The 23,165-nt window shown below is 42.3% G+C and overlaps 2 protein-coding genes across 2 annotated transcripts in view; both read right to left on the bottom strand.

The window, feature by feature from the left end:
• Positions 1–19,886, bottom strand: part of aipl1 (aryl hydrocarbon receptor interacting protein-like 1) — an 88,314-nt gene extending 68,428 nt beyond the window's left edge. The window contains exon 1 of the mRNA XM_070970610.1: positions 19,871–19,886. The gene's annotated coding sequence lies outside the window, so the exon portion shown is untranslated. The remainder of the gene's footprint in view (positions 1–19,870) is intronic.
• abhd15a (abhydrolase domain containing 15a) lies at positions 929–11,682 on the bottom strand. Its single transcript, XM_070969608.1, has 3 exons — positions 10,761–11,682; positions 3,633–3,985; positions 929–2,817 (listed from the first exon to the last, which is right to left on the bottom strand). The coding sequence occupies exons 1-3, from the start codon at positions 11,292–11,294 to the stop codon at positions 2,160–2,162; spliced, it is 1,545 nt and encodes a 514-aa protein (XP_070825709.1). The 5' UTR covers positions 11,295–11,682; the 3' UTR covers positions 929–2,159.
• Positions 19,887–23,165: the final 3,279 nt, after the last annotated feature.

The raw sequence follows: 23,165 nt of genomic DNA, 5'->3' as shown, positions 1-23,165 counted from the left end.
CAAGCCTCAGGATACTACGCATGAAGTAACAGTCCTCTGATTCTAAGTCTGACATTTCTATGAGACAAAACCTGAAAATTAAATGGATTTAAGACCAAAGATATGTTGCATTCGTGCCAACACTGAAAATTTGGACTGGGAACAAAACAAGACTCAGCTGCTCTTCCCTTCGCAGTGATTGGCTGTTACAAACAGGGTCATTATTTTGTTATCAGTATTTGAGAATGGCACCAAAGTCTGTCTGTCAGTACAGCTTTTACAGAATGAGGGAAAGGGAAATGAAAACTTTTGAAAATATGTCCCCAATCACATTTTAAAAATAATTTCTGTATTTCTGTTGAGTTTATAATGAGCCACATTCTGCCTTGGCGCCACTTCAGGTTACTTTTATGATTATTTGCATTAATAACCCTGTCATTTACATTGGATAGTGCCTGTGTGTGTGTGTCACAGGCAGTTTTTGTTTTGTACGAGACTGTGAATCTTCCTGTAGGTAATGAGTGTGCATAACAATATCCTGCATGTATGTGACAGCTCCTTTGCATGTCTGTGTGTGTTTGTGTGAGCATTACTGTGTGAGCCTCTCTGTTTGTGCGTGTGCTGGCGAGGATGTGTGTTGACAGCGTCTCTGCCGGCACGCAGTTCACATTTTGTGTGCGTCTGTGTGTACACTGCTGTGTCCCAGCTGTCTGAGTGGATAAGACTCAGTGGGCAGATGAACACTGCAGAGAACGTCTCACACACACACACACACACACACACACACACACACACACACACACACACACACACACACACACACACACACACACAGAGCATGGAATGGCTGTGGGGTCTGAGCTATAATAGGGAGTGTCTGTGAGCATCGACTCTGCAGGGGTTTGACAAGACCACAGATCACAACAATATTGCCTCAAAAAATGCTTTTCCCAAGTTTTTCCATTGTGTTTAATTTATTATCATTTCAATTGTTTAATTCATCACATAACAAAACACATTAAACAGGTGTATAGCATTTTTATAGAACAACAAAAGACAAAAATCTGAGCTTCAGGCCTTTTTCTGCTTATTAAACATTTGAGCTGCCCTTTGAAGTTTTTCCTCTTCCGAACGCTCTCAACACTATATTTATTACTTTGTATCATTTTAATTTGTACAATTTCGTATCATAATGCACACGAATGACGAACACATTTCCGGGAGCTCGAGAAATGTTTCAAACAACATCGAGCTGCTGAGTCTCAAAGGCTCCACGTCAGTACGAAAACCTGCCACTCTCACATCTTCACCACCTTCAGATCCTGAGCAGCCAGGATTTAAATGATGAGAGAGGAAAACTCACAAAGTGCTTTCGGCCACCCAGCTCATTAAAATATAACCTTCTCACGCAGACTTTCCTCTGAAAGCTATCTGGGTGGCAATCACACAGGAGTTCCTCTGTTCTGGGCATCACAGATAGCTTCCCAATACAGAATTCAATACATTACAGTAAACTCTCTTTAATGCGCACAAAAACACCGGATGAGTTCGTTAAATTCATTTGACATTTAGCTCCAATTAATTAGAATTTTTTACAGGATTTTCTACTCTAGGCACAAGACTTTCAAGACTTTCGCTCCCAAATAAATGTCCTTGCATTGATAAAAAGAATAACTGTAAGATACAACAGTTAAATGTCAAGGTTTCAGATATCCCAAATAACAATGCAGTTGTGGTTGAAAATGTAGCAAATGTGTAAAATGTGAAGGCAGACGTATGTGAGTGTTCATAAAACTGTGACAGAATCCTTCAGTGTTTAACAGCTGGCAGAGAAGAAATTTGTGTCTTCTGTTGAAAAATACAGCATAAAGTCACTCATCTGGAGAGTTTAGTGTCAACTGTTGAGCAGTTAAACATAACAACTGAGTGCGAGCTTGTGGCCTGTCATGATCTTTTTTCTATTCCTGTGTTTTATTGCTCCCATCAAGTGTGTGAGAACAACACTTAAAAGTGCTCTATGACCTCAGTTCTTCACAGTCTCTGCACTTTTCTAGTTCTGTCTGTCTTAACACTTTGTAGCTGAGTGTCACTCGGCAGAAAACACATCCCAGTCCTTCACATCCCAAATCTAAACACTATCAGAAGGCATCAGTGGGTCCATTAACTTCCATTAAGCTCCCTCATCGTGTATAGGACCTCTGCCAGTTGTAAATGGCATGGATATTATGGGAACATGCTGGCATTCGTTTACATGTACTGACGCTGCGGTGGCGGAAAACCCTCCCGCCTGCGCCTGCCCCCAGCCCCCTCCTCCTTGCAGCGAGCTGCTTCGCTCTCTCCTCTGCAGCAAAGAAGTCTGTGGTCGCCCTGAAGAATTCCAGCAGAGCTTTGTGGCTCCAGTTGGTCCCACGGCTCTCCAGTCCGCTGTTTGGTGCAGCCACAGAACTGACTGCACCAAACGCACCAGTGGCACTCTCCTCGGACCGGGTGGAGAAACCGCAGTGACCTCCACGGTCGGTCAGGAGGAGAAAAAAATGTGGGTTTGTCTCAAAGAGTTCCAAAGGTACTGTGGACTGGGTGTCACCGCGGACAGGGTCATCCTGAGCGCACACGCTCAGAACAGGAATAGCCACTTCGTCCACATCTCTTAAGGGTTCGTTGCGTTCCCAGTAAGCATCCCATGCACCTGCAGCGCTGCTGCTGCTGCTGCCGGGCCCTGTTGATGCTGCTGGTGCAGAGCCCACAGTCTGACAGAACAACGCCTCCTCCAGGCCACGCAAGGAACAGCTAGAAAACACGGTGTCTGTTTCTATGGTTGCACCCAGGACAGTCTTGTACCTATGCATAATAGTCCGAGTACACACACACACACACACACACACACACACACACACACACACACACACACACACACACACACACACACACACACACACACACACACACACACACACACACACACACACACAAATAAACAGAGGCAAGAGAAAACCAGTGAATCAATTTTGAAGAGCTGCATAGGTTTCGTATTTGCTTCTTGGCATTGATTTGGGAAACTTTACCAGGGTCACGATGTCTCTCAGAATCAATGACTTGACACTGAGCAGGCCATCTGTTGCTACAGTGACATGATTGAATTGTCTGTGCCTCTCCAGTAAATGGTTAGTGTACTTGCATGTGTTGTTCTTACATTGCCCTTTCGACCGTTTCTGTTTTTGCTGACTGAAAATAAATAATTTTCCATGTTTCAGGGTAGTATGTAAAGATCTTCATATGCAGCAGCTTTATGAAGTTGTGTTTTTAGCCGTTAATCTCTTTATGTCTTCCAAAACTCATAATGTGTTCACTTAAGCTAATACACCATGTTCCAAAAGGCCAAGATTTGTATGTACAGCATATATGTACCATGAAATGTACTGTATTATTATTATTTCACAGGATACCAGTTGTCATTAAAGGAAAATTCCACTATCTCACTGTGTTGTTGTAGTTCTGGCCGTTGTTCCTTTTGCTAAATATTCACCTTAACTGCTAATATCTGGAAATGCAGCAGAGTTACTAAAATAATTCAAACAGCACAAGAGGCACAAAATCTGGCTAGACTGTTGATTTGTTTGCCCAAAACTATGGAAAAAAAACCCCTTCCTCCATACCTGCTGAGACATATCTTCTGGTAGAGCACGAACGCCCACTGCAGGGGCCAGCTCAGCCCATTCTCAAACCAGCTCTGACAGCGGAACACGGGTGACAGGCAGACGGCCGCTGTCACATAGCTCGATGATCCACACTCCCCCAGGTATGACAGGAGAAGGCCCGACCCGGTGCTCTCGCTCACTGCAAACAGTCTTCCTGCAGGTTGTCGGTAGCGAATGTAGCGCACAGCCTCGCGCAGATCTGCAGGGTCACCGAACTGCTGCAGCTTCAGGGTGGTGAGCGGGGTGCGGTTATGGCTGCGGCGGTTGAAAACAGCCGGAAGGTAGCCATGGGACAGCGCCGTTTCACACAACTGTAGAGAAAGAGAAAAAAAATCGTCGAAAGGTGTTACAAAGTATTTTACATATGCTACGCCTACATAAAGAAATCCTCTTTTTTCCCCCTCTGAATAGGCCACATGTGACCTGGTCTCACAATGCCTCCTTTCAGAAATGAGTTTTCATTTTGTTCCATTACATGTTTTTGCCTTTGTAACACCTGAAAATGTATAGTGCTGCTTTTTTATTGGATGGAAAAAGAAATAGCCAGTTGCTGGGGGAAGTGAGAATGCAGTGAAAGCTACAAGATTAAGTGTTGCTCCCTTTTATTGTACTGCTTAACCACACTTAAGTGTACACTGCAGTACTACAGAATCGGTTCAACTGTCATCACTGCATTGAAAAAGAACATGCAGAAACACCTGATGGGGCCATAACCAGGTAAGCTACTGATACATGAGAAGTTCATCTCCAGCGACAGTCGCCTTCAAGTGGAGAATGTCTGTGCATTTGAGGCAGTTCTTGGACACCGCTGAGGCCGTGGTGAAGACCAACATTATGCACATCTCATTAGCTGCGGTGATGTCCATGAAAGCCACAGGAAGCTGTTTAGCTCTGCCTCAACCTGCAACACGCAGCTCTCCCTGAACTTTTCTGGAAGCAAAGCTGGCACATGAGAGCAGAGAGGGTTTGACTATGGAAACCTGTGATCTCATGTCTCTGGCAGGAAGTCTTCCCTTTCAGTCAGCTGCACCGTGGAGAGAAATATCACCCCTCATTGTTTCTTCAATAGTGAGCTATTTTTATTATTATGCTCATTTTGAGACGCGTGTGACAATGTGAGATATTTGGGCTCTGGTCACTGACACTGAACGAATGTAGGAAAATGTGATACAACTGAAAGAGAAGTAATGACTTTCATGTCTCTTTAACAGAAATGTGTAAATATTTTAAATCAAAGTCGAAAGTCAAATCTGTAAAATGCTCTTCTTCTCGGCCAAAAGCTTTTTCACCTTTCAGGCACAAATGTTGGTCATTGCTTTGAAGGCTCTCAAGGATCAGGCTCTCCAAATCGAATGGCTGCTGGTATTTTTCTTTTTTCCCCTCTGCATGTTTACAGTAAACTGTTTACTGTCCTTGTGCCTGCTGGTGTTAAGGACAGAAATCAGAGTAAATATATAACTTCTTGTATCCCTGCCTGCAGATTAGTTTATTGTAAACATCAGCTCATTCCCTAAATCCGGGTGAGTGTTGGTAATATAATTAACACAGATTCTCATATGGCATTTATTTCTGTCATATCCAAGAGGTTGAACAGTAAAACAAAAATACTCATTATCCATCATTGGACCTTAGGAAGCCTAAGCCCGAGCTTATAACTACATAAAATGGGAAAAATAACTCTGGAAAGTTTTGATCTGGAGCAGAGCAGAAATGATAATTATACAAATTACACTGAAAAGCTCCCCATGCAGAGAAGGAATGAAAATGACAGATTGTTCCAGTCAAGGCTCTGCATATTACCTTTAGAATAAATTATCCGAATCCATTACAGTGTGTGGAAACACAAGGAGGGGTTCGTCTTCCCTCTGTATTTGCAGTGTCACTCTGCTTCATCTCAGCGCAGTGGCTGAAGGTTTGCGGTCAGAACCGCTGGTGGAGCTTTTGGTAGCCTGTGCAAATAAACAGTCCGTTTTAAAAAGAGTTACGTTCTGCTTTAAATCTGAGACGCCAGTGAGCAAGAGCTGCAGAACCGCTGCATTAAATATTTACAAGCTGAGAGAGACTGCAGAAGCACTTCAGACACTTTCCGGTTGTCTCTATGAAAGGAGGATTTACTCGGCCAGATACATGACGAGGCAGTCAGAGCAGAGCTAACACACCGCAGCATCGTTCGTTCACTCATTCATTAGCCTCCTCCCTGACTCATTCCACAGATTCCGTTTTCAACCTTTGTGATTCAAGAGTTCGTGAGAGTAGGGGGAAGAGAGCAATTTCAAATGAATATGAATCACTTGAGTTCAGTTTAACTCCCATAGATATTAGGATACACTATTAGATATTTCACAATTTAAACTGCAGACAGACGCGAGCCGGGGCTGAGTGATGAATGCTGCGGCTGAGATTAAATTAGGCGAACTGAGTTTGAAATGATTTCGTCTTGCTTATGCTCGGCTGCTCAGGTATCAATACAGTGACGTGGTGTAAAATAACATCAAGACAAAGTGGTGATGCACTGTGTGAATCACCCACTATAACAGGCACAAGGAGTGATGAGGAACAGCTGAGCAGAGACAGATACTAAACTGACCTTCAGGATGGGAAACGTTCTGTTAACAGCGTTACCTGGTCAAGAGGAGTCCACTGTGATTCATTAGTTTTTATATCGATTACAAAGAAATATAGTCACTTCACCTTTTTTATAGTTAATATAATATTTTAACTTTCAGGCAATACTTTTCTTCACATGTTATATTGGCAGTGTGAATCTGTTTTTTTTAAACATCCCAGCTTCGTTTCAGAAACAGTAAAAAACTAACAGCAGCTACTCCAGCAGTTTCCTGTCGGAGCTGATAAACTGTCAGCTCAGTGACAAATTCCTTCAGCCAGGACTCCAGACACTAGACAACATGCAGGCTCTAATAGACACATGCGAGAAGCAGCATTTACACTCCTCGCCCTCTGCGCGAGGAGCGTAAATGGCGTCCAACAATATTCCCTCCAAAGCATATTGAATAATGTCATCTCCTTCTGTGAGACCACCTCTCGTGTGAAACAAACTTCAGCAGCTTCGTCGGGGCATGCAGCCACAAATCAAGTTAAATTAAGGATGTTATTTGATTAAAGGCCTTTTAGAGGCAACAAAGCATGTTGCTACAAAGCTCTGCCCTCTATTCAGGCTGATAGATTGCCTAAATACTCTCCAACAGGCCTGTGATACGTGTCCCAGGAATAGATTTGCTCTTGTGGGTTAAATATATGTAGGAGCGCAGCCAACGATTTGTTTTTTTTGTGACAATTTTGTCGAAAAATTCAATGTTCAAATGCATCCTGTAACATGACGCTATGTACTACCAGACAGGCCCCTACAGCACTACATGAGGATCTCTTCTAATAATTTCATTGCCCTGCTGATGAATCATGCAAGACAAATTTTTGGCAGTTCAAATATATAATGAAAATCTACATTAAAAGTCTATTTGTTCTATAATAAATGCCACGACAGCAATCTTTATAGTTAATTGCTTGGCAACTTTCAAACTAATTGTATGCAACCTAAATATAGCTTGCCCAAAAAAGAGGCTGTTCTTTAATCTCTTGCATTTCAGCAGAATCATTTTTTTTCTTCTTCAATCCTGCGTGGCAGCACCGCTGGAGAAGACCGCTAAGTTAAAAAGTCATGATATTGTGCTGTGAAGAAAAAAATGATTGACTTTAAAGTATATTCTGCAGTTGCAAGGCAGTTTTTTTTCCTGTCTCAGTTTCAAAGTGATAAGCATCACAGGCATACATTCAAAGGGGAGAGTAGCTATCAATTATTGAAGACAACGCCACAGTAAAAATACCAAGAACTGGAGTGCTGACTGTTGTTCAAGCGAGCCTCCATAAAAATGGATTTTGTCATAGAGGTTTGCTGTATTGGTCTAAGTTGGAAGTTGAAACAACACTGGGGTTTTCTGTCTATACGGTGAATTAATATCTTGTACACTGCACTGGTTGGCAAAAGTGTGGCACATGAGCCATAGACAGAAGTGTTGCCAAATCCTGATGTGCAGTTTGCATATTTCAGGTTATGCAAAGCACTGATAAAGGGAAAAGTCAGTGGACAAATTAGCATTTTGGGGAAAATTTCCTCTCTATCCCCTTCTGTCCATTCCTCGCACTTCTATCCATTTTTAAGTGTTCCAGTAAACTGAAGATCGGCTCTTTACACACATAAACATTGTTCCATTTTGAAACCAAGAGTCAATACTACAGTCTGCACACTGCTGCGTCGCACTTAACTGTAAAATGTGAGGATGGAAAACGCAGATCTGATGCCTCGTTTGCTTCTGTGTCCACTGATTGTAATTGCTTCTCTGTGAAAACTGGGAAATGAATGGAAGATTTTGAGCAACAGTCTCCTTAGTAGTTATAAATCGGTGTGTTTATGCCCTGTAATGTGTCTGTATGGTGCTTTGTAGTGCTGGTAATGTTTCTGTGATTGAGAAATTTCCGGGTCGAGGACTGATGGAGCATGAGTGCTACTATTACCTCTCTCACTGGTCTAATCGTCACTGTTAATGGTAAATCTTTTCCACGTAGCTAAGCTATTATCCTATCCCCCAAGGACTTTGGAAAATTCCAAAGCGGCTCTCTCCGTAATCAGAAAGTGAAATGAACGGTCTGAAAAACAATCACTTAAGTGCTGAAAGGTAAATTACACACAATGACCAGATTATATCATACCTCACATCCATAAGGAATGTGGAATAGTGCTTGATGTGAGAAATGAGTGCCAGAAACATGCTGAATAAAACACTTGTGACTGCAACTAGGTCACAAAATTATGGTAAAACTGCTTGCAAATCTATCTGCTCTGTCAGGAAAGTGTGACGCGTGTAAATCATGTGAGGCAAGACGGCTGCAACAGCTGGAAGTCTGCTTCCAGCAACATTTATGGCCTTTCAACACGTTTCTCTAAACAGCGATCACAGGCCACTGAATATTGGGCTCATTCCTACATGTCTTTACACACCTCCACGATATTAAACTGGCCTCTTTGCGTGACCTCTTCCTGATGTTGGTCATAAAATATTGGTTGAGATTGGAGATATAATTTGTTTCTGGAGAGGCAGCTGTCAATGTAGACTTGCTTGGACTTGAGAGTTTAGATAAACGCAACAATAGTTTAAAGGCACAGTTTGACACTTTGGGATGTGTGCTTCTTCACTTTATTCACAAAAGTCATGAGAAGAAACTGCTCTCACCATCTCACTCACATATGATGCTACTGCAGCAGCCGGTTAGCTTAGCTTAGCATAACTGACATGATTTTACATGATTTTCCAGGAGATGGCGGGCAAAGAAATAATCTGGCACTTAATCCTGCCACGTGTCACATAACAATATGTAACATAATTCAATGCACAGTGATTTAATTAACTCACCAGCTAACTGATTGACTGACTGACTGACTGACTGAATGAATGAATGAATGAATGAATGAATGAATGAATGAATGAATGAAGTATATTTTGTATACTTGGAAAGACTGTACAGTATATGACAGCTGATTAGCTACTGTATCAACCATTATGTAAATGCCTATGAATCATGCCAGACTGGATAAAACAAAGGAGCAAAGGACAAATTGAGGGTGAAGATGTGCATAATTTAAGAGGAGATGGCTCATTCATAATTTCATGAGCTCCTGAAATGTGCTGTGTACACTTCCAAACGAGACTACATCCCCCACAATGTGTCACAAATACACACCCACGTGTATGTGTGTGTATGGCCACGCAAATGTGCTCTTTTTATCTTTCTTTCACACACACACACACACACACACACACACACACACACACTGGGCTATACACGGTGAATCTCAGCAGTGACAGGAGCCATCTTAATTGGTGTACATCCCTTGTGGTGCCTCAGCTTCCAACCCTCCCAAGCGTAACCGGCTGACAGCATCACAAATACTCTCTACTCTGATGATGCATGAGGCGCGGATCGGTCTCATTGTGACAATTACATTTCATCTCTCCAGCATTTTTCTTTTTCCCATGGTGAAGCTCAAAGTCGGCACACATTTATAATGTTTTAACACCTTGTTTTCCCTCTATTTTCGTCTCGCCATTGTTTCTTCTCCCCTCTTCTTGCATCCTCTCTCCTTTGTTGTTGTTTTTTTTAATATATCCTCGTAACAACTTATTCACTCTAGCTTAGTGTCAAACCCATTTGGTTTTGTTGGATTTCTTGTGGAGCTGCTATTTCTGACATGGGCCTGACAGTAAGCCTGTGATGGATTTGCACACAGAGCTCATAGTATGAAATGAAACGAGTGAGCACGATGCCAGGTGCCCAGAGTGGTGCGAGAGCCAACAGGCATTCATGTGGAGCAGCGCTGCACTTCCCCAGGCCCCTCAAGTCAAGCGATGCTTTGTAATCCCTCACTCAATTACCTCAGTCAGTGTATTGAAAGAGTAGTTGAAAGACTGGTGCTGCCTCTGCATCTGCTCTTTTTTTTTTTTTTAACTGAGCTTGCCATGACTTGAGCTCACACATTGCTTTTGCCAAATGGCCATTATTTATTTGCACATGGCATCAAACGATTGAATGTTTAACTTCTCTTTTAGGTGAAATACTTGCAGTACAGGATTTGTCTGTGCATGCATTAAATATGTGTCTTGCATGTGTCTGGCTTCTACCCTCTGCTGCTGTTAGTTTAGACAATAGAGAGTACACAACACACTCTCATGTAGCTGCTGTAATTTGCATCATGTTGACTCATGCTGTGACACTGGAGACAGAGCAGCTGTATTTTTCATGATACAATGATCATTGTCAGTGAAATCGATACAAATGGGTTTCTTTGAAAGTGAGTATGACAATATTCAGAAACAGCATTGTGATGTTGTTAGTGTCTTGAGACTGTAGAAAGTTTAAAGTTTGTTTTTTTTATGTAATTTTCTTTTGTATTTTATTATCATCAGGCTGCATCATATGATTTGCTGCTCAGTTTCATCATGAATATATCTAATTTATAGCTATTCAAGTACTATCATCTCTATAAGATCAATTGAGGAAGAACGCACAGATTACCTTTAACACATTTCTGGTGATCTTCCCAAAAGAGTTTGGGATGATGAGCAGAACCGGACTGGTGGAGTGGCTGGACGTCCTGCGTCGTTTCTGGTAGGGTGGCACTGCCCAGTCCAAGGCCACCAGCCCATCATCGCTCAGCTGCAGGTTGTCCCGCACAAACTGGACCGGGCTGTCGCACGGCCAGCACGCCTCGTACACGCTCTGCAAGAAGCCGCTGGCTCGCCACGTCCAGCCGACACACGGCGAGTAATTGCTGAAAGTCCTGCAGTGTTTCAGGAGATAGTTAGCCAGTGCGGACGGTTTGCAGATCAGTGCCACGGTGCGTGCTCTCTCACCGGTCCCGGCACCCGCACAGGCCGCCTGGACACCGTCGCTCCCGCCTCGGTCGGAGACGAATCTCCCGGTCTTATCCTTCGTTGCCTGCTGTGAAATCCCCAGTCCTTGAAGCAAAGCATCCGGCTGGCTCTTGGAGCCTGGCCATATTAAGACCACCAGGATCACAATGCAGAGAGCCACAAGCCATTCCAGCATTGGCACGGTTGGAGAGAGGATAACGAGGACAAGACCGACGCTTTCCACCCGTTTTCTGGATCTTGAGTTGATAATTACAAATTTACATCATCGAAAATCGTCCACAGTTCACATGCCCAGTGACTGTGCCAAACCCCTTGTCCTAACTGATGCTCAGCTCGTCAGTGAAGTTTGGTGCTCCTCTCCGGTGCCAAGGCGCACCAGTTCCTCGTCGGTGAAGGCGTACTGTCTCAGTTACGCAGCGATTCTACCGTTCCAGCTCATTCCAAACCCGACTTCACGTTTCCATTTCTGTAGGCACATGCTATAAACGAGGAGATCCACTCCGTGTTTCAGGCTTTCAGGAAGCGACCCTGCGCAGGACTGCGCTCAACCAGTGCCTCTACCCAAGAGCCGGGAGCGCAGGAAATAAGTGTGAGTGACCCGCTGTTAATGCTGGAAACGCCCCCATCATGTCCAACCCCCCACAGTGAGCAGGTAGTCTGTGCTCGTGGTAATCTGTGGTGTTATTAGTTTTCTGCTTAAATCACTTCCAGTGCACCCAGAACAAGGAGGCACATCTCGAGCGTTTTTGACGCTACACGTGGACCATCTTCATGCATTCCTGCCAAAGCCCCCATCTCTTTCTCTCTCGCCACACACGGACCTGTAACTAGAAGTGCAGTGGGCATGGTCATCAGCAGGTTTGACTGAATTTGTTCTGATTGGGCAGCTTGTGCACACTGTGTAATCAGATGACTAAAACGAATAAAGCATGAGACCCGCATACGATAACCTATGAGGCTTCAAATGTAAAGCTATGTAACCTGTTAAGCAGGTTTTTGTTATGTAAGGAAACACCTTCAGGTTTTGCTCAGTTTTGTAAGCGTAAGTTGAAGGAAGGGCTGAAAGTAGGCCAGTGCTCTTTTGGTTGCAGATTGTGATGCACAGTGAGCGCTGCAGACAGTTTGACTCAAGCTTATCACATTTATGTAATGTGATAACCTCCTTGCTGCTATTTTCCTCATCCCCTTTGGTTATACTGTCTATGAATCTCAAACAATAAAAAATACATCTTATCATCTACAAAGCCTCCGTGTAAAGGACAGCGCAATGGAGCAACAGGCTAAAAGAACACGTTTCCACTGCTTTAATCACATTATTGTAAATTTCACATGAGGCACCACAACTACTTGAAGCCATAGTCATTATTGCAAATTTTTCATATATTCGTGGAATATTCAAGTATTAATCGGTAACAAACACACTTCAGTTCAGCTACTACGAAAAGCTGATAGGCTTAATGGAAAGCTGTAGCCATCTGTTTCTGAAGAGCATGTTGTTTTGGACACTCATTTAACCAATGGCAGCACAACAAAGCACCGGGGCCTGCTGTACATAAATTGATGGCAGTGCATGGACCAGTGGCGTGTGCAAGTGAGAGAAAACAAACCCAAGCGAAAGCGACAAGACAGTAGATCACTGTGTATTTGTTCCAATTTTCAATGCCACACCATTCCTGTGGATTAGCCAATGGAAAATGAAAACAAATGGCAAAATGAGAGATGCCGAGCCAACGTGCAGAGAATAAAGACAAACGAGTGGATGGAAGGATCTCGGTATCACCTCAGAGACACTATGAATGCCAGAGCACAACAGCTTCCAGCTGGACCACAGTGAGCCAGGTGGGGGAAGCTGTGCTGTCTTAATTTACTCAGAGTGCAGTTCCAGACACTGGTCATAAGACACTTCCCTTTTGCACGTGATAACCATCTCTGTTGTTGCAGCCCAATGGAAAGAAACTCTCTCCCTACGTAATCTTAGAAGCTCTGTGGTGGTCTCTAAAACCGTGTGCTCATTAACTTTAATTAGACGTCTGTACACTTAATGCCTAGAAATGTTATTTGCGTCACATTGATTCAGTGTTCTGCAAGTATGGAAAAATATGTTACCAGCCTGGCTGACACATCATAAGCCAAAGGGAGGGAAAGATAAGCAATGATGGTCTCAGGTTGAAGAAGTTTGATGATAATTCCTGTTATTTTTGCATGATGGATGTTTTCAGACGCTGAAGTTCGTCTCAGCTCCAGGTGGAGCTCAATCTTGTTTTTTATTGACTCCCATATTGACCTTGACATGATCAAATTTTAGCCAAAGCTGGAGATAAATTAATTAAAGTCACTGAGGGCAGCACAGCCTGTTTGAAATGTTTGGAAAAATCACGCAAACCTGATTTAGGGTTATATTTTTTGGACTCTAAATTTTATTTTGGAAAATCACGAGGAACACGTTGAATTAAAACACATCACAAATAATCATGTTTTGATTAAGGCCTCTTCTCTGATGTGCATGCTGTCTATCAGGGGTTGAAAGAGGCTGACAGGGAGCCTATTATATCAATAAACACTAGATTTGCAGTTTTTCAAATAGGAGATCACTGAGTGTTAGAGCAGAATATGGTCCCTGATGCTTGTATATCTCATTCTTTAACATGTTAATGGGAATGAGAGGTTGCACTACATTTCTCTCAAGCACTTCCTTTATTATTTTGTACTTATTTTCACTTTAAGTACAACATGTTTCTCGCCCACATCTATGGCAGTATAATACCCCGTCTTACTGATCTAATTTGAAATGGGATGAAAATAGATGTAATCGCTTAGAGATTTTTAATTTATTTTATGGCCTTTTTTTTTTCAATGTCTGCATTCTCCTGAGGAATATTAAAAGGAGGCACTGATGCCAGAAAACTGTTGGAATCATGCAGATACAGTCTGCGTTGAAACACAGTCGATTTCAAAAAGGTCACAGGAGATAAAGAAACGTAGAATAAAAAAAAAACACACTTTGCTTTAATGAGAGGAGATGAGGAGGAAAAAGGTCAACAAATCATCTTGAACTTTGGGACCAGATAAACTGGACCAACGAGATTAGAAAAGGTTTGGAGTGACCAGGTGGTGCAGGCTGGTTGGATGGTATGTCTGGGGACCACCTGCTGATGTGAAAGCACTCTGGAAAATGCCATCAAGGTTGTCTCAAAACAAACAACCACTGCTGTCCTGTGTTTGAAGACCCTGATCTTCATCTTTAGGTTTGTTGACAGCTGAAAAAGGCACACAAAGAATTAGCTGGCAGGAGAAACAGATGGTGGAGACAACAAGGAAGTTTAATTCATAGTAAAGCTAACAACTCTCAAGTGAAATCTATAGGGGGAGGTTTTGTGGAAACACAAGTCCTCAGTATTTCTTAAGATGTTAACTTTATGTTTGCCATATAAGATGTGGGATCAAATGTGGGTGAAAACAAACAGATGACACGTGTATAATATGCCAGAGGTGATGATGATTCTTTGAACTCGTTTTGTGTTCATATTTATGCAAGACTATCCCCTCAGTGCAAGATAGACAGAAGAGCCTCACCCAGTAACTTTCCCAGTCAGTGACCGCAGATGACAAATGCACAAACTTGGATACACACACACACGCACAGACACAAACAAACAGACACACCTAATCCACAATGAAACACTGGGCTTTGATGTGCAGAATCTGGAGTCTTTCCCCAGGAGTGCTGACGGAATAGGAAAAGTACTGGGCCCAAGTGAAGACGAAGCCGTGGTTGCACTTTCTCTCACAAAATAGTTAATGAATGAAATCTCCAAGCTGCTGAAATTTACACATGATCGCTGTGGCAGAGCAGCATCAATACGAAGAGCAAGTATTTTACTCTCACAGGAAGATCCAAGTAGACATTTTGGAAAATATGCTTGTTCACTTTCTTGCCAAGAGTTAGATGAGATGGTAGCACTCATGTCTATATGATAAATGTGAAGCTGCAGCCAGCAAACAGTTAGCGTAACTTAGCATAAAGGCTCGAAACAAGGAAAACAGCTGGCCTAGCTCTATCCAAAGGAAACAAAGTCCACCTACCAGTAATCTCCATAAAAAGATATCTGCATATAAATACAGAATCTGTGGGTAAGGGACAGAATTTTGGTATCGGTTCTGGTTTCTGGTTTCTCAGAGCAGTATCGATCATGACCACGTTTGAGTGGGCTTTGGTTGCATGCAGGTAAACGGTCTGTGTGGAGAGCAAAAGAGGTGGAGTGCATTGGCTGAAATGCAATCTTAGAACCCATCATCTATGACTTACAACGATTTAGCTTTTAATTACCTCTGTTTTCATGGATCTGCATTCATATGCGGTTATCTATTTATAGAAGATTAGCTGAAGTATCAAGTTCTTGTCGAGTTTGAGAATAAACTTGCTAATCAACAATGACAAAATAATGACCTGTGCACAGAAGAGGAAGTCTTGGATATCCATCATCTGTTATCTAGATATCTGCCAGCGACACCAGAAGCCCCGTAACATCAGCCCGAGCCCGCAGAGGCTAAACTGTTGTCACACTATAGCTGAAGGGAAACTCTACAGCTAATGCACGATGATCCCTTCTCCAGAGCCTGATCTTAGAAAAAGACTTGTTGAAGACAGCAGACTAGTTCTGTTGGAAGTTTCTCTGAGATTGTATTAGTCCAAGGAAAAGAGGGTCCTCATCCTTGTACAAATGAAACTTGAAGTACTTCCATTAAAGCACAATTCCCACATTTGTATGGCCTGAAGTCTCCCAAAGTGCTACGAGTGGATTTGTTTTTCAGCACGGCTGGCTACAGCAGGAATTCAATCTCTAACATGATAACCTCTAACTCACTGAGCTCAACTGGAAAACATCAGCAACATTTTAATGCATCCATTATTACAATTAACAGTGACACACTGAGACAGAAGACTTTGCTCAAGTTACTCAAAGCGAACAGGAACAAGCCGGAGATAAGATGACACTGAATCCAATGCAGATAGCCTCATGACTCATGGTTTATGTGTTTAGATCTAATTTGTGGGCCCAACCAAATATCCCTCCTCCACATTTGAAATCTTATTTCTTCTGCCTCCTCGGTGGGGATGCAAACCAGCTGTGGTCATTTGCCAGTTGATTTAATATTGACATTCTGAAGCCTGACGTCTGTCTCATGAAGACAGCTCTGCTGTTCTGTTAGTGTGCCCTTGACCTCACTTCTCTCCCTGCCCTCCTCCTCAGGCTCGGCTCCTCGTGCCCTGTCACCATGGCACAGCCTCAACCTTTAACATCAAAACAAACACAGGCTGTGCCACAGCTTCAGACAGATTACTGTAATTCAGGGGAAGTGGAGCAACATTTTGGCTCAAATAAGAATTTGCTTCTGCCGTAGCTTATGTTTGATTGTTTTAGGGGTAAATGCAGTCATAATAATTACTCCTCCTACCCACCTATGAGCAAATATGACAGCAGGTCACCTCTCACCCAACATCTGTAGCCACAACCATATGCATATGACTCATGTTTAGGTTGGCTTTAACTTTTTTAACATCAAGATCTACTTATGTGGTGTTGCAGTACATGTCCTTCCCTTGAACCCTGGCTATGACGTAGGTCTACTGTTGACTGACTCCATGATCAAACAGATGTGTGCACTCCTTCTCTGGGTGAACACTGAGAAATGCTGCACGCACAGAAAAAAATCCAAACAAATGTCTCCTTTTTTACTCTTTTGCTTTGATAACATCAGTAAATTGCACTTGAATTGAGAGCATAAACACTGTCCTCAACAAGTGCCACAAAGAAAAACTACAAGTTAGCTGTAGATGTTTTCTGAAGTCACAAGCAGTCCATCCAGCCACAATGTTGCATTACAGCGCTTTTGCATATGTCAATACATGACCACATCCTCAGCAGCGGGCTTCCTGCCCCATTTTAAGTTCCTGTGACACTGAAATCAAGCTGACACATAAAACCCATGTGTGAAACTTTTATCTTTGAACCTGAGAAGCTGATTGTATGTAGGGATGCAGATTGCTGAGCCACCAGGGTAAAGATTGAACAGCACGTCAGACCTAAAGCCAGCTTTGAACTTTGAACTTTACGTTTTGATCATTTACAAATGAGGTTTGGCCCAGTTTATCGTAAACAGTCTGCAATGGCATAACTTGACATGCAGCCCTATCTGCAATATTGGCAGTGCTTGATCAGCAGAAGCAAATACCCAACAAATGCACCGTGCCAAAACCCTTGAGCCCTGTTCTCATTTTGAAGCTCAACAAGAATCTAATCTGACACTTATTCTCAGAAATTAAACAAAAGACGAGAAAAACTGTTGAGTGAGTAACAGAGAAATTCTGTGGCGGAGAGATTATGAGAGATGTCATAAAGTGATATACATGTACAGAAAGAGATATCACAGAAGGCTGAGGTGGCACAAATGAAAAGGATGAAAAATGATGCAGAATATGCAGATGTGCCCCGACCGTTTTGTTGACCTCTTGACCTTCCTCTCTGTAGAGACGAGTGAGTTACCTCTTGGAAAATAGATTAGATGGAGATTAGCAAGTGTTAGATGTCAGTCTTTTCTCTTGCTTTTCTGTGGTCTCCTCCTCTCAAGTAAACCATCAGGAAGGCAAGTCAGGCCACATGTGAGTGTGCACTGACATTATCAGCGATGAATGTAGTTACACAAATTGATGCTGCTGTCTTTTAGGAATCAATCCCAATTAAAGGTCATCATGTGTTCTTCTCATTGTTTGAAGCGGACAGAATTACTGTGCACCAGTTACAGTTTGGCAATGTTTGAATCAAAATGTGATGACACTGCTGGGTTGTTTGCTCTTATGGGAAATTATGAAAGTATGAAGAGTGCAAATATACAATATAAAAATGATCAATACAGTGGCAGGAATGTAAACAGGTTGACAGTGAGGGTCATAGGTATTACTACATATGTCCAATATCAGTCTTAAATACAGGTAAGTGTATGTGGTTAATTCAAAATGTTTTTGATTATGTCAATGATAGTACACATAATTTCCCATTGTTGCACATTATGTCCCATAGTGTAAGCCCTCAGTCAGAGAGCTGTAATGATGAGTTAAACCTTAACGATTAAGAATGCCTTTTCTCCCTCAAACTTTAAATATTTCATGTTAACAAGAGAGAAGAAATGCTGACAACATTCATGAAACATTTGAAAATCGTCTTTCAGCATCAGGTCAAAAGTTATCTTCAGTTTCTATTTTAAAGCCTTTCCAGTTTTTTGATATTATCTTAATTGCCTGGTTGAGATTATAGTCAAAACACAAGTTGCAACATGTTGCGGATCTCATAAAGTATGCAGGGTCTTTGGCTCAGCTTTTAGTAAGAAGAGAACAAGTCAAAATATGGTGGGTTCCAACTTGGCAGCAGAATTGGGTGTTTTGACAGATACATCGGGGAGTGGGAGTAGGCTGATGAGGATGTACAGTATCATTTCACACCACTGGACCCATAGAGGAAGTCACTTGTGTTTTTATTGAAAAAAGAAAACATGGCCAAACTTTTTCGCCAGCCTCCTAAATTGATTAGATGATTCTAAACTGCAAGCATGTGTTATGTCAATATTTGGAGGGGAGAGAATTTCAGAGACTCGTTAGTTCTTCCGATAACGAGAGCAGTAAAAAAAAAAGAAAAAAAGACTTCTATTCAGCTGTACTGTAAAAGCCACATAATCCATTGCTTTATTTAAGTTTTAGTTCAACAATCTGTTTAGTATCTGCATTTGCACATGTGACTTTCAGGAAATTAAGGTAACGAACCACACTGATAAGTATGCCCGGCATGCCGTCACCCACTGGACTGAACTGCAGAGGATATTTCTTTTCCCTGCTCAGTGTTTCTACTGCAGGTTTAGAAACGCGCCGGCGAGGATGTTGTGTTTTCGCTGTGACCTCGGGTGCATTCGGTACAGCATACTAAGTGCAGAAAAGACTGTTTGATCACCTGCACAAGAGCTGTCAGTCAAGCAGATGATTTAAAATCCCATGTCGGGGTGGGTATGATGTGGCGAGGCAGGCAGCCAGCCAGATGATTGTGACTGCTTATGTCAACAGATATTTGAATTACCTGTCAAATAAACGCATCAAATCTTCATTGAATAAAATGCAATAAGCATGGGATTAATTCAGGCTTTGTATTGATTGACTTTCCACATTATTTTGCTCAGAACTGCATATTAAATTGGAGATGCCATCATGACAGTGCTTTTCAACTGAGAGCAAATTGCAGAGTAGTACTGTATTATAACTATAATACTGCTGCTAGTGTAATCGATTTTGATGGATCAAGTTTTTGGTGCTTCCTCAGTTCTTCGTCAGTCTCTGAGGTTCCTTCTTGTGAGGAGAGCCTCTTTAGCTGCAGTTGCCTCAGTCACCCACAGTGCAACTAAGCACAGATTTCCATAGAAGATGAGTCAGTTGAATCACAGCCAAGAGTTGCTGTTCCAAGAGGATGTGTGAGAAAACTGGCAAATGCAAGTCTAACATTCACTCTCATCTCAGCTCTGTTTTTGGTCTCCACCAACTCCTGAGGGAAACATGTGGCTCTTTAGCTGCTAAATGTTCCAATATGTTCACTAGCTAGTCATTAACCGTGTCTGTCCCGCTGTCTGCTGCTGAGCAGGTAGTATACAGTGGCTTTACAGAGCTTTTAATGTTATTTTTTTTATATTGTAGCCTCTTTAAAGCTGCAGTAGGTAACGTGTATAAAAGTGATTTTTGTCATATTTGCTAAAACTCTCGCTATGCCCAGACAGCAGTACATGAAACATGTAATATGTGAAAAAGAAAATCGGCTCCATCGGTCCCACCTACTGCTCCTACTGCGATTTGCAAGACTCCACCACGCCCGACACAAAACAACCAATCAGAGCCAGAGGAGTGTCTGAGGGAGTGTCTGACATCTGTCAATCACTACTCATGCGAACCGCCCCCTCCCTCTGCTCATGCTCCGGGCTGCTGCTCAGTCAAACAGCTCTGTGAGCGGCGTCACAGGCTAGTGAAAGCTATGGCGGAGCAACAGCCACCCGTAAAGGAGAAACTGGCCATACCGCCGTTGCCAACAACAGCATATACGGCTAAGACAACAAATAACTATAAAGCTAATATGGTGATTGTTACAGTAAAACTCCGCAGCATGCGGTATGTTAGCAACTGTGATGTAGCGGCTGGACAGTTAGCTTGTTTCTGATGCTAAGGCTAACGTTACTGGTTGTCACGGCAGCTGCACAGATGCTGCAGGGAGGAGGGGCTTGGACGCAGGGCATGAGTGCAATGATAACACTGTTTTAATCAGCCAGTGAGGTTAAAAAGGAAAGACTAACATGTCAGTTAATGGGCCAACATAAGTGAGAAGCTGTCTAATGAAATTCTTAGTAATTATAGATGTTTTTTTTTTTTTTAAATTAATGTTCAGAGATGTTTTATTTCCCTTTCTGTCTGGTGTCTTCATGATGTACTTTCCATTGAAGGTTACTTTAATCAAGCCCATGTGATCCTCTGGGAATGGCGATTGTTCAGGGGTCATATGGATCTGACATGCTCAACTCAACATACAAGTTCCTGACACCAGAGAGACATCCTACAGTGAACAATTGAAGTACACCTGTCAGGTGTTTCACAGATTGCCTTAATAATAATTTACCACTTCAGGACTAAAGAGAGTGACACGGTTGATCAAAGCTGATCTTTAACTTGGTTATGGATGGCTACAGATGACGCCTGCAATAATAAACATAGGGAGCACAACGCTCATTAAATCTCCCATAGGTTTTGTTACTGCAGCATTCTGCAGTTAACAAGATGAAAGCCAATCCCATATGTTTACGCTGGATCTCATCCAATTTCAGCTGAGGCACTGTGGTAAAACCAAGACCCTTTGTTGATCTTTTCACGGATGGTCACTCTCGTTGAGTGACATAGCTGAGCAGCATCCCTATGAGGGTGCAGTGTGCTGTTTACATGTATTTGTATATGGTGTGTGTGTGTATGTGTGTGTGTGTGTGTGTGTGTGTGTGCTCTTTGTGCCAGCACTGAATGTACAGTAAACAGAACATGAGCCCTCAGCCACAGTGTGCTGGCTGAAGAAGCCTGACAATGAGTGAGGCCATGCAGGATCGGTGACTGGGTTAAAGGTCGCCTGAATCTGCTGATATATTCTGCAGACAATATAAATCACAGAAACGGAGGATTTGTGGATACTATGCTGGGAAAAGAAGGATTTGAGTTTCAAGTGAAGCTGATATTAAAAATCATTCCATAACCAGAAACTATTGCTCTCAGAGCAGCACAAATCAGCAGCATCAGGGCGTTGGGCCATTTCTTAAAGCCTGAGTACCATAAAACACTGCAGGACATAATTTACTTTAGTGACTTCCACACTGAGTCTCCACTGAGATTTACTGATTGATTCCAACTGTCCATGCGCCTGTAGGGTCTGAAAAACAAACAAAAGCTGATTTTTGTTTTATTTTCCATGACAACAATTTCTATCACTGACATGACAACCCTTTATTGAGTTACAGAGATTGACTTTCCTCATATTGTTTTAGCCTTCATCAGCTGCTTCTCAACTGAATGGTTTGCCTGTCACGAGGTTTTGTTTCTGCTGGAGGCAAATTTTGAGTTCACAATGATTACTAAAGGTCAACCTGTCAACTATGTTGATGGGTGAGGTGCTCCTGAAAAAAAGGACATTTTTTACTTTTTTTCCCATCTTTCTCCTCCCTACATTCTGCCATGTCTCTATTGTCAGACATAAAATGCGCCAAAAACATGTAAAGATGGAGGCAATGTTAAAGCTTTTGTAAGTTAGTGTATTCTAATAATTATCTAATTAATTTGCCATTCTTGTAATCATTCTATCTATCCATGGTACAGCACAGGTTTACAGTAGAGTGCATACCCCTCAGTTACATAGTCTCACACCCACCCTACACACACACACACACACACACACACACACACACACACACACACACACACACACAGTTTCTATCACTTAGCACCCATTAAAACATAAGGTTGATGTAAGCTTTGCATAAACACACACACATCACACAAGTCAATGTGGGTCAGAGCGGGAATTAAGTGCTTGTTGTGATAATGAGATGGTTTATTTTACTCTAGAGGGATAAATACTGTAGGGTTTCTGAGAAGTAGAGATATGAACACCATGCACTGGAGGCCTCATATATAAACAGACCACATGCACATTCATAACCAAATATACTGAGAAGATAATCCTTCCACGTGCGCATGATATGAAGTTTTGTACTTGTTGTTCCTTATACAGTATCTTGCATATTGCTCAGTTCCACAGCCTCTTACTTTCTCTATTGCTCTCTCTCTCACTCACTCACTCACTCACTCACTCACTCACTCACTCACTCACTCACTCACTCACTCACTCACTCACTCACTCACTCACTCACACACACACACACACACACACACACACACACACACACACACACACACACACACACACACGTCACATCACTCTCTTTAAGGATCTGTCAGTCACTGGGGTTGGTGGTCAATCTTCCTCTGATGGGGAGTCTTGTGCACATTGTCATTAATTGAAGTCACAGACTTATTATCTCAGTCAGATGAAGAGTAGCTCAAATGTCACAAGCAGCTGGAGTCGTGCAGCTTTATACTTTACCACATAAAATCCACCACATTTATATAAGGGACATTTATAGACCATCTCTTTGAAATCAAGCTTTATATGACACTATGTTAAGCATTTTACGTCACACTGGGGCTTATTTGCTCTTGTCTCTTCCCTAATGATCAGGGTATTACGTGTTTGTGCACACTGCTTGGATACTCTAGGAATCTCCGAGCCTCTTTTATGTTTCAGAGGAATCCACAAGTGAAAATGACACTCTCTGACACGCAGATTTACAGAGATCATTATTTCTCTTGCTGAAGGTAGAACGGTTGCTCTCTGTTTTTACTCCCTCTTGACACCAAGAAAGGAATCAG

The sequence above is a fragment of the Chaetodon trifascialis genome, chromosome 9 (genome assembly GCF_039877785.1).
Source record: "Chaetodon trifascialis isolate fChaTrf1 chromosome 9, fChaTrf1.hap1, whole genome shotgun sequence".
Classification (NCBI taxonomy): Eukaryota; Metazoa; Chordata; class Actinopteri; order Chaetodontiformes; family Chaetodontidae; genus Chaetodon; species Chaetodon trifascialis.
Note: the sequence above shows the minus strand (reverse complement) of the source record. Positions and strands in the feature narration are given on the sequence as shown.